The sequence below is a fragment of the Hydra viridissima genome, unplaced genomic scaffold, assembly GCF_058129835.1.
Source record: "Hydra viridissima isolate aposymbiotic clone 2 unplaced genomic scaffold, HvirCarnegie_v1 scaffold_16, whole genome shotgun sequence".
In the NCBI taxonomy this organism is placed as follows: domain Eukaryota; kingdom Metazoa; phylum Cnidaria; class Hydrozoa; order Anthoathecata; family Hydridae; genus Hydra; species Hydra viridissima.
The window spans coordinates 8,511,757-8,529,163 of record NW_028324315.1 but is presented as its reverse complement, the minus strand read 5'-3'; the positions used below and the strand labels follow the sequence as shown (position 1 = coordinate 8,529,163).

Below are 17,407 nucleotides of genomic sequence, written 5' to 3'. Positions count from 1 at the left end.
TATCAACGATTAAGTTTTTATTCTTTTCCTTGTTTACGGGTTGTTTGAGGGTTCTTCCAGAGTTTATTAGCTACGTGAATATTTACAGCGATGTTGAAGAAAATGAATGAAAACAGACTTTTTAGTTTTAAACTGTAATTTTTAAAGAAAGAAAGTAGTAAAATATTACTCAAAAAAAGGTTTGTAGCAACAAAAGTGATGTGTTTTGCCTTTTTTTTATTCTAAAACACGCAAATTTTTTTTTTAAATGGCCATGGAAAGGGCCGTGGAAAGGATTGCACTGAGGATAAACTTTTATTGGCCAGAAACGTTTATTGATCAGATCCCTAAACAAGGCAAATACTATAAAGATATTGTTCTGCCACGGTTACCAATGCATTGAATTTTGAACAGGTGTGTAGTAAACTTTTTTTTCTGAGCAATATTTCTTATGAACATTTTTATATGAGTGTGTTTTTTAAACTTTTTCCATAAATTTATTTACGTATTTCTAATATATTAACACAAATCAGGATTTTCAAAAACGATTAAAATAATTGACAACTTCGATTTTCCATTCCTATCTTTTATTACATATCTTTCAAAACTTTTTATTTTCCATTTACATTCGTTTCATATCTCTTAAACAGATTGCTATATTATTTTTTGTAGCCAATCTTGATGGATGATTGATTCCTAAAACATTCGTTTGTACTTTATCAACTTGATAATAAATTTCTAAACCTTCATTATATTTTCCCATTCCATACAAACAGACTGCTATATTATTTTTTGTAGCCAATGTTGATGGATGATTGATACCTAAAATATCCGTTTGTGTTTTATCAACTTGATAATATATTTCTAAGGCTTCATTATATTTTCCCATTTCATTCAAACAGATTGCTATACTATGTTTTGATTTTAAGGTTATTTCATTTTCAGTTCCATAAGATTTTGTGTTATACTTTTCAATGGCATCGAGAATGTTTATTGCTTCTCGAAAAAAACCTTTGTTTGATAAGAAACTTTGGATTCTCTCACTCAGTTGATGGAACACTTCACACATTTTTGGTTTGTTAATATGAAACATATGGATGAAATGGTTATAGAAGTGCTTTCCATCGTCAATGTGTTCCTTTACCACTTCCAACTCTAGTTTTAGAAAATGGGCGATGTTTACGTTGCATATTTCTGTTATTTCTTTGCCTTTTTGATAACATTTACACGCTAACTGTGTCATTTCGTGCATCGCGTACCTATCATTGTCATCGTCGAAACGATCAAGCAACGAATAACTTACTAGTAAACTTATTGCTCGATTTATCAAAAGCTCTTCGTTTATTTTCAAGTGTTTTGAAATACCCTGAATAAACTTTTTTGTAATGTGTTGACCGTCGCAATACGATAAATGGTTCAAATTTTCCATCGATTTTTCATTCGATGTTTCTATTTTGTTTAATACTATGCTAATTGATGTTATAGTAGACTTTGTTCCCTGTTCAGTTTGGATACCTTCCTCGAGCATTTCGAAAGAATATGATCGAAAGAGATCTATATATTCCTTCAAAGAAACGCTGTTGCTGCTTATATAGAGAATGGCTTGATTAATAGCGAGTGGATGATATTGAAGCACTTTGGTTATTTCTTTTAGTTTTTCGTCATCGTTTGTTAATATTTGTTTAATATTTCTTTTTGCAAAAAGTAACGCATCTTGAGGTGAGAAAGAATTAACTTGAATTTGATTAACATTGGTAGACCATGATTTCCATTGCGATGTTACCAAAGTAAATGCATTTTTTTTATTTGATACGTATTTTTCAAAATTCTTCACACTCTCATCGTCGACGTTGTCGAAGATGTAAAGCGTTTTTTCTCTTTCAAAGTAGTGATGTATTTTTCTAGAAATTACTTCAATATCAAACGGATCGCCTTGAGGATCTCTTACGCTTAACCCTAGTTGGTGACAGAGATTAGTCAGAGAAACTTGTATTTTATCAAATGCTGCATCCACCCACACAATACTATCAAAATAGTCGTTATAAAATGCTGCATATTTTCTAGCGAGCTGAGTCTTTCCAATTCCAGACATTCCAGTTAAAATCGTGATTGATTTACCCGAATCGTTTATTTGGCACACGTATTTATGAATTTGATTAAGTTCATCGTCACGTGAAAAGAAGGCTTTTGTCGGCGGCAGGATACCAAAAATGGAGTGTCGGGATATTAACTCTAAAATACAAAAACATTTAATTTTTAACTGCAAGGTGACATTTTTGAGGAATGTTTAGAAGTCAGTTTTTGAACGGCATTTCGCATTTCAGTTGTTTTGTTTTTGAAAGGAAAAACATAATAAATTTATTCCAAGACTTAAATGACGATTAAATCGACGATTTCTATTAAAATTGTCACTATCTGCTGAATATAATATTTAATGCGCTTGCTATTATCATGATGAAATATTCTGTTTATAAGTTTGTTTTATTTTCAAGCAATTCCATTTGTAAAGGCTATTTAAAACAATTGCAGTTTTTTTTCAGAAAAAACATTTTACATGTAAAATACTCCAAGAGGAACATTTTGATTTTTAATTTGAGAACCTCGTCGCAATACAGTTATATTTTCGAAATCGAAATCAATTTTCCTAAGAAAGTGTTTTGAAAAAGTTGAAAAAAACTTTTGTTCGTTAGAAGTTTATGCAGTATTACTCTTTGGGGAAGGGTGGGAGGTTATAACGGTGAAATGCAGGACGGCTGCAAAAAAAAATTAAGTTAAGGAGTCACATTCAGCTTTTATTTCATATTTTTAAATAATATTGTTAACTTAGTAATTAAATATAATAATGCTATAAATAACTAAGTTTTTGATATAAATAATAGAGAGTTTGTCCTTTTCAAAAATGTTCGTGTTAGGTAAAAAAATCTTTTAATGGTCTGCAACTTTTTTTTTATATTTTGTGTTTTTTTTTTTTTTTTTTTTTTTTTTTATCTCTAATAAATATTCAGGGGCCGCAGGAGAACATCGGTATGCAACAGCTGCACAAAAATTATCAAGTTCAAAATACCTACTTCGTTCGCATTCACTGATCAAATCTTCACGCTTGCAAAAAAGTAATCCACTTTTCACATCTCGCCATTTTTTTGATGGATTATTTTTACGCCATTGGTTCAATATTTGCAAAGTTTGTTCTCTCGTTGTTTCAAATTCTTCTTTTACATTATCGATTGCTGAGTCATCAACCAAAAGACATCGAGCAAACTTTTGCCAATCATATGCCAACAAATCAGCAAGCGTTGTAAACACATCTTGTGGAAACTTTTCAACTAAAAGAGAAGGTTTTTTTTGGAAATCGAAAATCTGTCTCGAATGGGAAATATTAAAAATATTTTATTACCCTTTATATCGTCGAACTCGTTCTCCATGACAACTTCGTCTTTTAAAGCCGTTCTACGAAAAAGAGGTCCGTTAATTGCAATGATAAATTTCAGTAAAACCCTCTTCAGTTTGTTAGCAAACTATTTTCACGGTTAATAAACGAGTACGAAGAAATAGGTGCTGCGTCAAAATATTTAGAGCAGTTTTAGAAGTGAAATAAACAGTTTGATATCAGATATTTCAGGAACTCCCTTAGTCACTGAAACAAAACTGTCATCCCAGTAAACTTCCTATTGATGGAATACATTTTATTGACTGTTAAAGTGGTTTGACTTACGGCGACTCTGCAACTTAAGAACAAAAAAGATGCCAATAATCCATCTTCCCAAAAGCAACTATATTAAAAGAAACTTGAGCAATTCTCAATAATGCAGCAGTACCTGCACGATTGAGATCTGCATAAATTAGGACTTGTGGCAATATTTTGAAATAATTATTAATAAAGCAATAATGAACAGTTTTGAAGTCCAAAACGAAGCACTAAGAAGCTTTAAATTGTAAGACGAATTTTCAATTGAAAGACGTTTATAATGTGAGAGGTTTTTCAAGAAGGGTTCTTAATCAGATTTCTAATATTTTGGTTTCTTGTATTAAACTTTTCATATTCAAGATTTGTTATTCCGTTACAAACTTTTCATGTACTAATTATTCATGTACTCTCACTTCATCCTGCCTTTGTTATTCACTTCAGTAAAGTCATATTTTCCTATTTTTTCACCGGCTTTTCTAACTATGAAACTAAATTTGTTGAAAAATCAGGTAACAAATCACAAGAGTACAACAAAAGTAGATGACGTACCGGTTATACATTATCTCCATTTTCCTTATTACAAAAGTTCTTTTCTGCGATCTTTATGTGAACAGTTGGTTGATCGACAAAACAAGTGCTGAGTTCTACAGTTTTTCTCGAACTGATATAAACCAGCACGTTGAAAATTTCAAACTGAATCATGCAACAGCAAACCATAGAAAACAAAAAAGCAAAAACCCATTAAATCAATAAAATGTTTGAACTGGTTTTAGTATAATGAAAAACTACCAACCGAAATCTGCGATGAACCAAACGGAGATCGGTGAGTTCTTGATTCAGTTGTTTTTTTGTTTTAGTTTTAGTTTTAGTTGTTGAAAGTTTCACTTAAAAACGTTTCAAGTTGCGTCACGATATTGCAATCAAAAAGTTTAGTTAAAATAAAACAATTCGAAATAAAAGCAATCATTCAAAATATAAAGGAATCATTAGAAAGTTACAAATAAAAATAAATAATATGACAATCAAAGTTTTTAGTTGTTTTCAATTCGCTATGTCTTTAAAGAAACGCGTTTTTTCTCGCTCCAGCTTCCTAGTGTTTTATGGATCAAGTGAATCTAGCTCGTTTATCTAGTTAACTTTCTTGCATTGAGGTTAAACTCTGTTGTTGATTTTTTAAAACTGATGTCAAATTATTTTATTTTTAAAAACAATTGGCGTCGATGAGTGAGAGTCTTAATCAAATAATAATAAGGGCTTAACAAAACAAAAGGATGGAATTATATTATTAAAGCGAAATAAGTCCAAAACGAGGCATCCTGAAATAAACTATTTGTCACTGTGTACTACGCGTCCGCTCTGACAATAAAAAGGAAATAGCGAAATATTTAAAGAACTGTTTAACATTTTGAAAAAATTTTTTTCACCAAACTTTAGTTATAAGATATTGTTCGTTTATACATAATAGTTATTAAAAAAAGTACGCTCCTTTTAGGAACCTTTTCATTCCGGTTTTTTAGGCGGTTTATCCAGACTTAATCGATTTTTGATTAGAAAGATAAAAAACCGACCGTTTTTCTTATTTGAAAATCTAATTCTGATATATCAGTTTATCTTTGTTACAGGTTTTTTTCGTCTCCCGTTTACTTTTCCCGTTTTTATTTAACAACCTTTTGTTATAAAAGTGTAATAAAAACCGCAGGATCAGAAATCCCTTCGATTGCAGAATGAAAGTTCTGATGTGAAAATAGGTTTTTAACAAAATGTGGCTATGAAGATAACCACTTTTTAAAAGTTGCTTCTTAACTTCAATTGCATGGTTTTATGACTTTTTTGATTTCTTTTCTTAATATTGACCATTACTCTTTGACTTCCTAGAATTGTTTAACAACAAACATTAAAATTTAAAAAATTTTTAAAAGTTTTATTTTTATTATAAATAAATAAAAAGTTTAAGACAATATCTATTTGTAAAGTAAAGAAAAGTTTATAAGTAAAGTTTAAGACATAAAATATTTATTATAGAAATTATCTATTATCAAATTCTAATTCTTATTTTGACACATTCAAGTAAAAAACTGTATTCACTGTAATTAAATATATAAAATTGAAACATAATTAAAATTTTTGTTCGAAATATGTCTCACAACCCTCATTTCGAGCAACATTTACAACAAGCCCTCAAGAATTGCACAACGCATTACTAATAGAGATGGGAATCGAACCCTTTTTTAAAGTTCGGGTTCGGTTCGGTATCAACACATTTGTTTTTTTATTAGTTACAAAGCTTTACATCCACAATGATAAAACACAAATAAATTAAAGTAATATTAAGTGGTTAAAGCATTGCAAATTATTTGAAATAACTTGCAGTGCTTTTATACTGCAACTTCAAAAGTTCAAAAAACAATGCTAATAGTTAATAGCTGCAGTTAAAGTGCACAAAACATTAAAAAAGTAACTTTCTTAACACAGATAATGGTAGCTTAAGTAGCCTACTGTCAGTCTAGTAATCAGGCCTGCATGCTGTATTTGAGAAACATCAGCATTGTCAAATGTGTCAAATGTTCAGCATACGGATCCTCCCACGTATAAAATCGCTGATGCTAACGGTGAAGAAATTCAAGGCACTCTTTACGAGCAGGAGATGCAAAAGACGCATCAGGACATATTCAGAATTGAAAAAATCGTTCGCAAGACTAATAAAAAATCATTGGTGAAATGGTTGGGGTATCCAGACTCGTTTAATTCGTGGGTGGGTAATAAAGAATTGATAAGTTTGCAAAAAAGGATCTAAAAATCGTAGATTTCCACTGATCATGAGATGATCTAAAAAATTTTTAAGATGTTTTAAAATGCATGCTCCTCACAAGTTTTTTAGAAATGTTGCCTCAGCAGAAGTTCACAATTAGGAATTGCAATTAAGGTTTTTAGAAGAGAGGATCAGAGAGTTGGAGGAAAGAAGACCGAGTAACATTATTGTGTCGGGAAAATCGCTGGATCATCCACCCTATTACAACACGAACGGACAGTATGAGATTTTTGCTCAGAAAGACATTAAATTTGTTGTTCTCTCCCATACAACGATATCTTTATCCATTGGACTGAATTTGGAGAAAGGTGTTGCAGTGGTGACATTAATGAATAAAATCACTGAGCAGTTGAATTATAGAAAGAACGAAGTTATTATTTCAGAGTCTGTAGATAACGTTATTATGGACGTGAATAGCAACAGCAAAGAGGATGTGATTGTTAAAAAAGGCGAAAAGCTCTGTACGATTACTTACATTGATTTAAAATAATCTTTCTTAATGAAAAAATGGAGATATTGAATGAAAAACTTTATCCAACTCTTCCAACGGCTCCAGTAGATGAAGGGCATGTTTATCGTCTTCAGAAGATTGGTGAGATTCAGAAAGAAATAGAAACTGAAAAAGCAAAGCGAGTTCATCTCAGCAAAAAGTACCATCGCGTTTTCAGGATCATTTCGAATGTGGACAATACGATGCAAGGTTTATGCATAGCATTGGGTGCGACTGGAATTGGTCTTTTGTCAACGATTATTGCCAGTCCAGTAGCGATTGCGTGTGAAGGTGTAGCTATTGGAATGGGTTTTTTATCGATTGTTGGAAGCCAAGTGAACAAAAGAATGGCTTTGAAAGCGGAAAAGCATGAGAAGATAAAAGTGTTGGCAGAGTCAAAATTGAACACGATCAGCGAGCACATTTCCAAAGCGTTGATGGATGGAAGAATAAGCAATTCAGAGTTTCAGTTGACTTTAGAAGAGCATTTGCGATGAGCTGTTGAGACAAGGAGAGATTAATAAAGCGGAATACAAATTGTTAATGAAGACGATTGATAAAATTTAGTCATCAAGGGATCTAAAAAGAAAAATGTTTATTTAAAAATGCTCATTGTGAACAAAAGAAGATATGCGAAAAAGAACGTTGTTGGTGGAGGTGGTATTGTAGACTTGATTAAAAATTTCATCAAAAGAGCAGCTGCTTCAAGTATGTCAAAAGCAACAATAAATATGCTAAAAAATGCTGCATCAAGCAAAATTGGACAAGAAGCGATTACAGCTGCAAAATCTGCAGGCACAGAGTTGGCTCTTTCTGCCATTTCTGCTGCTAAAGATGTGGCTATTGATAAAGGTAAAAAGACCATTGTGAAATTAAAGACTGGTTCATCCATTCAAACTAGGAAAATGTCAAAACAGAATGCGATTCGAATCCAAGATCTAGTGAAGATGGGAAGAGGAATTAAAATTGCATAATTTTAAGTGGTCGCTTGAAGGATGAGAGTGAAATGATCTAAAAAAAATTTTTCTTTCTATAAAATGATAACTACCGATCGATTAAGACTGACTGATAAACCAGAGTATGACACTGGCATTGAAAAATTGGATTTTTTCGAGTACCTTCCAACCAATCTTGATTTAATTTTCTTCAGGCACATTCACTTTTGAAATTGACTGTCAATCCATTAAAACACTGCCATCAGAGGCTTACATTCTTATTGAAGGAGTGTTGAAAAAGAGTGATGGAAGCTTTTATGAAGCCATAGACAAGATCGCCTTGGTGAATAATGCTTTGATGTATTTGTTTAACGACGTGACTTATGACTTGTCTGGTGAGCAAGTGGAAAGAGTTATTTATCCAGGTCATGCCACTACCATTCTTGGAATGGTGAAATACCCTAACGGATTTCAGATTAAAGATGGTATGAAGCAAATGTGGTTCATGGACACATCAAATCTTGTTGAAAATGAAGGATTTAAAGTTAGACGAGACCATTTGTTTGCAGACACTACATCCGTTGGCGCTTTTTCGTTCAGGATACCTTTGAAGCACATTTTTGGTTTTTGTGAAACTTATGATAAAGCTGTTTATGGGTTCAGACACACGATCACCTTTACAAAAAAAGAATGCGATGATGCGATTTACAGAGCGGAGAGCGCCAGTATAGGAATGATTGATCTTAAAAAATTCAGGCTTTATATGCCGCGCGCTGAATTGAGTGTTTCGAGAAATGCTGAATTCATGAGTTTAATAGCTCAAAAGATACCTATCGAAGTACCTTATAAATCAAACAAATGCGAAAGACAGCTTATTCCTGCTGGTCAAACGGAATTTACCTGGTCGCTTGGAAGAATCACCGACAAAAGCGTTCCGATGTTCGTTTTGTTTGGACTTCAGACGAACAGACCGTCTAGTCAAACTGTTAATCCGTCACTATTTGACCATTGTGATATTAGCAATTTTTACGTGACCGTCAATGGAAAAAGTACCCAAATTATAATTACGACTTGAATTTTGGAGAAAAGAAAGTGGTCATGGCTTATGCAGATACGTTTTCTTTTGATGAAAAATATTACGGCACAAACGAACTTGTTTGCCAATCTGGGTTGTCCTTGTTTCAATATATAAAACTGTATCCCTTGTTCTTTGTTGATATAAGCAAGCAAAAAGAAAGAGTGGCTTCAGAAACAGCTGAATTGGTGATCAACCTTAAATTTCGAACTTCAACTGTTGCAAATACCGTTATCTTTGCCGTGGTGATCTCTGACAAGCTGCTTAATTTTGTTTCAAATGGAACTCACATGACTGCTGTTTATTAGATTACATCGCCATGAGGACAATGTCGCTTTTACCGTGATTAAAAAAAAATTGAATTGGCTTAAAAAAAATCACGGCAGAAATAAAATGAGATATACAACATCATATTTGAAAAATTTACTGAATGAAAACGGCATCACTAAAACGGCTGACGATTTATTAACATTGATGATGCTTGCGGTTGAAAATAACTTGATCAGTAAAGACAAGATTTTAGAAAGAGCCAAAGAAAAGAGAATACATCATGAACCGAAAGAAAAGAAACCTACTGATCCAAAATATGAAAGGCTTTGTTTTGTTAAGAAAAATCCAATCACTGTGAGAATGACTAACGTTGAAACAGGCGAGGTGACTGAATACAAGTCTCTTTACAAAGCGATGAAAGAGACTGGACGTGGATGGAGATATTTATGGCGTCGAGATGGAGAGGTAGACAATGGAATCAAGATTGAATTTTTAAGATCTTTAAGATCCGTGGAAAGCTTTAAAAAAAAATCGCAGATTTTCCAGTGATTCAAAGAATCTAAAAAATGAATGAGGCTTAAAAAATTTTCTTCTCTTAATAAAATGAGATATACAACATCATATTTGAAAAATTTGCTGAGGGAAAATGGAGTCACTAAAACCTCAAACAATTTATTAGGCCTGATGATGCTTGCGGTTGAAAATAACTTGATCAGTAAAGACGAGATTTTAGAAAGTGTGAAAGAATACAAGCCAGTAGGTCGACCAAGAATACATGAGCCTAGAGAAAAGAATGATGATCCAAAATGGGACTGGCTTCGTTCAGTTAGAAAAAATCCAATCACTGTGAGAATGACTATCGTTGAAACAGGCGAGGTGACTGAATACAAGTCTCTTTACAAGGCGATGAAAGGAACTGGTCATAGATGTAAATATTTTGATCGTCGAGATGGAAAGGTGGACAATGGAATCAAGATTGAAAAGCTTCATCATTGATTTTTTTAACTTTTACCGTGTTAAAAAAATTCAGAGAATTTTCCAGTGATTTGAAAACAAATCTAAAAAATTGGCTTTAAAAAATCTTGGTGCAAATAAAAAGATGAGTAACATGCAAAGTAAATTTGACTTAGGTAGAACGAGCAGGGATGATCTTTTAGTTGTTCTCGACATCGAGTCTGAGCTGTCTCCAGATCCAACAGTTCGAAAAATTCAAAGAAGGGTGCGAAGACTTTCTTTGGAAGCTAGAAACCATATTTTAAAATGCTGTAAAGATTGTTCTTTTGAAGTTCTTGACACGATTGTACAACTATTTATTGATGCTGAAAGGCATGATAAGATTGATAATCTTGCTCAACTTTTTAGTTCTCGAAGATCGTATTCTAAATGAGATTCTTTTTTTTGCTGAAAATAAAAAAATTGAACTCGAGTAAGATAATTTACGACGATTAAAAAAGATGGGTAACATGCAAAGCAAATATCAAGTCTCACTTCTTGACAAGCTCAGGCAGTCAGGAAAAATGCTTGAAAAAATTTTCAAGTTTGAACTTAAAGTTTATTGTAAACTGAGTAGACCGTTGATGAAAGATGCGTTTGAAAAGAACTACATGCCAATTTACGAAATGATTCAAGGCCTTCACAGAAGTCAGCTACTTGATGAAATCATGAGAAGTGATTTGAGTAAAACAGACATATACAAAATAAAAAGGCTTTTTGAACACGATATTTATTATCTAAAATATATCTTAGGTAAACAAAGCGAAATGTTTAATGATTTGGTTGATGATATTGTCAATTTCCTTGATGGAGAACATTACCGAATGATCCAACTCTTTGGTGAAGAGGAATTGCTGATGAGAGACTATGACTCTCTAAAAGAGATGAAAAATCAAATTGACCTTTTATTAATCGAATTGGATCTTTTTTAATTTCTTTGAATCCATTTTTTAATTCTTTTCGAAGAATTGAAAAAAATTTCTTTACGGTTGTCATGGTTACCATCATAATTTTTTTTGTTGAAGACTTTTCGAAGAAGAAAACATGCTGACAGTGTGCCAAGATTTTAAAAAAATTGAATTGACTTAAAGAAAATCACGGCGGAAATAAAATGAGTCGCCAATCTTCAGAAATTAAAAGCGCTGATGAAAGCGTCGAAAATTTTTTTCTTCCCCTAATAAAAATGGAAGATAAATCATTGAAAAAAGTCTCAATGGCATCATTACGAAGAGATGCTAACGAAAGGGCTATCAAAGGCTATACCAAAATGACAAGGGAAGAGCTCGTTGAAGCTATAAGAACAACAAAACCTGTCATTGGTAAAAAGTCTGTCAAAGAGCCTGTTAATGATCGAAAAGATCGAAACTATTCCAAAATGACAGTGAAAGAATTAAGAGAGATGGCTAAAGGCCGTAGTGATATCAAAGGTATCTATAAAATGAAAAAAGCCGAGCTCATTGAGGCTATACAAAATCCTGTCATTGGACGTGGACCTGCTCCTCAACATGTAGCTCGTAGACGTACGACTGAGGCAAGATCGATCGCTTCAAGTCCTGCACCGGTTATTGCTCCAGCACCTGTTCCAGCAGCAAGACCTGGGTTGTTTTCAAGGTTTAAGACAACTGCTATTAATGCGGTTAATCATGGTTTTAGCCAAGTAAATGATCTCATTAGTTCATTCATTCCAACTACGGTAAAAAATGCAGTGAGCAGCGTGAGAAATGGAGTGGAAAAAACAATCAAATCTCTCAAAGACGCTGCATTTGCTGCTCCGGTTCCTGCTCCAGGTGGTCCATATACAGTAAAATTTAATATGACCAAGCATTCAGCAGAACGTTCTGCTAGACTATTTTCTTACGAGCCGTCTTCTCGATACCAAAATATTGTTCCTTTTCTAAACTTGGTGAGAGAGTCTGCTATTCAAACCATGGAAGGAGAAATAAACACAAAAATAAGAATTGTTTTAGCCTGTGAAATGATTCGTGTAAGCATCTTAACAGGTGAAGAAACTACTCAGACAGCTAACTTTTCATCCAACACAGAGATTATTTTAGAGGGTACGGATGTAAGAACGTTAATGAGTCAAATGGAAGAAAAAATCTTGGAACGTAGTGCTAATTACAACAAGATGGGATCTAATTGCGTCTTGTCTAAGATTTTAAGAATGGATATCAGCTTTGTCGATTATGAACCTTTCAGAGGCTCTTCCTACATGGAGCTACCTACCAAGTTGAAAAACAAAAAGGCAATCACCAACATGGAAAACAACTACAAAGAATGTTTCAAGTGGTGTGTTACCAGAGCTCTTAACATGAAAAATACGCATAATGAAAGAATTGATGAAGACTTGGTTTTAAAATCTAAAGAGCTCAATTGGGAAGGAATGGAATTTCCTGTAAAGATAACTCAAATCGAAAAGTTTGAGAAAAATAATCCTGACATCAGCGTGAACGTCTTTCACTATGAAATGAATAAACCTCAACCTATGCAAATATCCAAATTTCATGATCGAAAGCACTGTGTTGATTTGCTGTATATTTCAAACGATAATAAAGACAACAGCCATTATTGTCTTATTAAAAATTTCAGTCGGTTTGCTTGCTCCTCAACAACAAAAGGAAAAAGAAAACTTCATTTTTGCAGAAGGTGCATGCACGGCTATGATCAAGAAGAAAAGCTCAAAATTCATCGAGAATACTGTTATGATAACGCGCCTATGAGAATCGATCTTCCTAAAGAAGGGTCAACCCTTGAGTTTAAAAACTACAACAATAGTATGAGAGTTCCGTACTGTGTCTATGCCGACTTTGAAAGTTTCATCAAACCCATCGATGACAACACTGAATATAATAATAAAGAGTCGTATACCAAAAAATACCAAAAGCATGTTCCAAGCTCCTTATGTTATTACATCATAGGACCTGATGGCTTTAAAAGTAAACCTGTCGAGTACACAGCAGAAAGCGATGAGGATGACGTAGGTAAAAAGTTTGTTACCAGGCTTGAAGAAGACTTTATAAAGATTTGTGACGATAGTTATTCACGAAAACAACAATGGAAGAAAAATAGAATAGAGACTGATGAGGATAAGAAGAAGTTTGAAACTGAAACCAAATGTCATATTTGCAAAAAGGATCTTAATGATAAAGTGTGGGATCACTGCCATTTGACTGGAAAGTACCGTGGAGCTGCTCACAATGCTTGCAATAAAAAATATCGAGTTCCAAAATTTATTCCCGTTGTCTTTCATAACTTGTCTGGCTATGACAGCCATTTGTTCATCAAGAGATTAGGCGGAAAAAACGGGAAACTCAATTGCATACCCAACAGCGAAGAAAAATATATCAGCTTCTCAAAAAGCATCAAAGTGAGAGATTCGATTGATAAGAAAGGCAAACCGAAAAAAGTGTATAGAGATTTGAGGTTCGTTGACAGCTACAGGTTTATGTCAAACCCGTTAAAAGATTTGACTGACAACCTTGTTAAAGATTTGTGTGAGGAGTGCTCCAAATTAGACCCTAAGACATGCAAAAAGGACTGTCTTGATAAGAAAGGAAAAAAATGCAAGTGCAAAGACAATTGTAAAGATTGCGCTTCTAGAAGATCTAAAAAAGGAGACATCATGTGCAAATATCTAAATTCATTCTACAGCGGAGAACAAAGAGATTTGCTATTAGGAAAAGGCAAATGCCCTTACGAATGGGTGGACTCCATTGAAAAGTTTTCCGAAACGCAATTGCCACCTAAAGAAGCCTTTTATTCCAGACTAGACGATAAAGACATCACTGATGAAGACTACGCGCATGCGCAAAAAGTTTGGAAAGTATTTGGATGCAAAACCTTTAAAGATTACCACGAGCTGTACAACAAGTCCGACGTGCTGAATCTAGCAGATGTCTTTGAAAATTTTAGAGACACTTGCATAGAATATTATGGTCTTGACCCTCTTTGGTATTACACCTCTCCTGGTTTGGCTTGGGACGCTATGTTAAAGGAAACTAAAATTAAATTGGATTTGATAACCGATATTGATATGCTCAACATGATCCAAAGAGGAATACGCGGTGGAATATGCATGATCTCTAACCGACTTGGAACTGCTAATAACAAATACATGCAAGACAATGACCCTTCAAAACCCTCAAAATTCATTCAGTACTTAGACGCCAACAATTTGTACGGATGGGCTATGAGCAAACCTCTTCCCGTTGGAGGATTCAGATGGATGAATGATGAAGAGCTTAAAAATTGGAAATCTATGCCATGCATTCTCGAAGTCGATTTAGATTACCCTGATCACCTTCACGATTTACACAACGATTACCCTTTGGCTCCTGAAAGATTAACCATTAGAAAAGTAGCCAAACTCGTTCCCAATTTAAACAATAAAGAAAAATACGTCGTCCATCATGAAAACCTTAAACTCTATGAACGAATGGGATTAGTCATCACCAAAATTCATCGAGGAATCACCTTTAGAGAAGAACCTTTCATGAAAGTATACATCGATGGCAATACTAATAAAAGAACAAAAGCTAAAAACGACTTTGAAAAAGAATTTTTTAAACTCATGAACAACTCTGTCTTTGGAAAAACCATGGAAAATACACAAAACACACACAAAACAAGAAGTCTTAAAATTATCTAAAAGTCCTCGTTATGATCGGAACACCATTTTTGATGAAAAATTAATCGCGATTCACATGAAGAAAACACAAGTCACTTACGATAAACCCGTTTACTTGGGAATGAGCATCCTCGACATCAGCAAAACTTTGATGTTTGAACACCACTATGACTACATGAAGCCTAAATACGGTGATAAAGCCAAGTTGCTCATGACCGATACCAACTCGCTCATTTATGAAATCGAAACGGAAGATTTCTATAAAGACATTGCTGATGATGTTGAACCCAAATTTGATACGAGCGACTTTCCAAAAGACCATCCTGCTATTCAAAACGTTGGATTCAAAGTGGGATTAAATAAAAAGGTTATCGGCAAGTTCAAGGATGAAACCGGTGGTAAACAAATCACACAATTTGTTGGGCTAAGACCTAAGCTCTACTCTTACTACATCCCTGAAGAAGTTGAAAAAGAAGATAAAGAACACAAAAAATGCAAAGGGGTTAAAAAGAACGTGGTTAAAAATCACATCACTCACCAAGACTACTATGACTGCTTGAAGGATAAACAAGAAAAGCTTAAAACCATGAACGTTTTCAGATCCCGTCATCATGACGTCTACACTGAAGAAATCAACAAAGTCGCACTCAGCGCTAACGACGATAAAAGGATCCTATTGAATGATAGCACTCACAGCACCTTTGCCATTGGACACTACAAAACAAGGCAATAAACCGAAGAACTGGTATAGAAATAACATGGTTATTTTTTATACTTCTTCTTGCTATTAAGTACGTAACAAACACAACATGATCAACACCTTAAGTTTAGGTTTTGTTCAAGAACACGATATAAAAAATGTTCACTAACGCATCAATGTTAGCATCCTTAAGTATGGAAAAGTATCAATGTCCCAGAACCCGCTTTTCCTTATATATTTTGCAACAACAATCAACTCAAGACAATCCACTTTAAAAAATGTGAAAACATAACATCGAGTTTAACAAATATAAAATTAATATTATTTTACAAATCGAAGAGAATAAAACAATCAAAAAGACCACAAATCAATTCAAAAACAACTTTTTACTTAAATATTTATTAAACAAATAAATTTACGAAATACAAAATTTATATCTTTTTTACAACTGGTGCGATATATTTAAACTTTAGGTACGCTTTAACCAACAGAATTACGAATAACAAGTAAGCCGATCAGCAGCTTTGTCAAAAGCATTAAAACAGTGTGAAGTTTTTTAAAGTCATGTGAAGTTTTCGGTGCAAAATAGTTTATTTTCAAGCTGAGATAAAAAAGTTTATTTTTCTATTTCTTTGTTATACCAACGAAAAATGTAAAAAAGTAAATGAAAGTATCTAAGTTTAAAGCGGTAACAATCGTAAAAGTAATTCTCAAAACGGTTGCAAAAACTGCATTTTAAAACTTTCTTAGAAAAGAAACTGCAGTCTCATTTCTTTTATGGTCATCGTTTTGTAAACTTTTCATTTAGTTTTGAGGGAAAAAAAATCCTGCTTCAAAATTATTACAGATTTTAAATGTGCTTTGATCCCTTTTATTAGTAAGTTAACGTTTTATTGATGTAAAACGTAAATGTTAAGAATAAATGTTGAATAAAAGCTGTTCGCTTTTACAGCTGAATCTTTATTTTTTTAAAATTTTTCAAAGTCGATTTTCGAAGGTAAGGTGTAAAAAATTTTGTTTCTCAAGAATCTGCTAATGGGCTATTTTCAAATTGTAAACTAATTTTTTTTAAAAAAATGCAACGGATAAGTGAAATCATAAATTTATCTCTTTTCAAGTCAAACCCACACCACCTATACTTCAATTAATGCTTTCAATCTCAAACTCACAAGGAAAATGGAAGTTTTTCGATATAAACATTTTTCTATTGCCTAATATTGCTAATCTAATGATACCTAACAAATTGATAAACAATAACTATTTAGTTAGCGATTTGTAACAATTCAACAAAATAATAAAGCTGACACTGAAAACAAAAAGCTTTCAAAAGAGAAATTATGTTAAATTTAACAAATCTATCTGCATAGCGAACGCAACTGACAATAACACCATTTACATTACAATTAGTTAAATATTTACGTTACAATTATTTATATATTGAACCTTTATAATCTACTGAAAATTTTGAGTCATTTTTTTCTTAAAACCGACCAAAAAGACTCATGTCATAAAAATCTTCACTTTTTCCTTTCACCTAATGAAACTTTCTTCAAAAGAATTTCTTCCCAGAAATTCTTTTAATAGAAAATAGGTCATTTTTAGCTAGAAATGCTGAATGGTATTTTGCAAATGAGAATAGAAAAGTAGTCGAATTCATCAATTACTTTAAATTTATGGCGAGTGAACGAATAGAAGAAGTTTCTTCGAAAATAAAGCAATCACATTTTTAAAAGCATTGATTGAAAATTTTCATCAACAAATTGAAATTATAAATAATTCTTACTCTCAAAATACATTCCTTTTACTGGTACCAAGGCTAAAAGAAAAAAGCACAATATGTAAAA

The 17,407-nt window shown here is 33.0% G+C and overlaps 1 protein-coding gene across 3 annotated transcripts; it reads right to left on the bottom strand.

The window, feature by feature from the left end:
• Nucleotides 1–549: 549 nt before the first annotated feature.
• Nucleotides 550–4,831, bottom strand: LOC149877935 (uncharacterized). 3 transcript variants are annotated; one of them, XM_090073763.1, is made up of 5 exons: nt 4,458–4,776; nt 4,214–4,357; nt 3,374–3,426; nt 3,048–3,302; nt 550–2,211 (listed from the first exon to the last, which is right to left on the bottom strand). In XM_090073763.1, the coding sequence occupies exons 2-5, from the start codon at nt 4,231–4,233 to the stop codon at nt 602–604; spliced, it is 1,938 nt and encodes a 645-aa protein (XP_089929889.1). In that variant the 5' UTR covers nt 4,234–4,357; nt 4,458–4,776; the 3' UTR covers nt 550–601. The 3 variants fall into 3 exon arrangements, with proteins under 3 accessions (XP_089929889.1, XP_089929888.1, XP_089929890.1); XM_090073762.1 differs by having other exon boundaries at nt 4,214–4,831; XM_090073764.1 differs by having other exon boundaries at nt 3,374–3,704; nt 4,214–4,553.
• Nucleotides 4,832–17,407: the final 12,576 nt, after the last annotated feature.

Excerpts from the sequence above, each read along its gene's own strand:
- LOC149877935 (XM_090073762.1), bottom strand. The coding sequence starts at position 4,233 with ATGGAGATAATGTATAACCG. Across the intron at positions 3,427-4,213 it reads ATGGAGATAATGTATAACCG|AACGGCTTTAAAAGACGAAG; the intron begins GTACGTCATCTA and ends TCTTTTTCGTAG. Across the intron at positions 2,212-3,047 it reads GATCAGTGAATGCGAACGAA|AGTTAATATCCCGACACTCC; the intron begins GTAGGTATTTTG and ends TTTGTATTTTAG.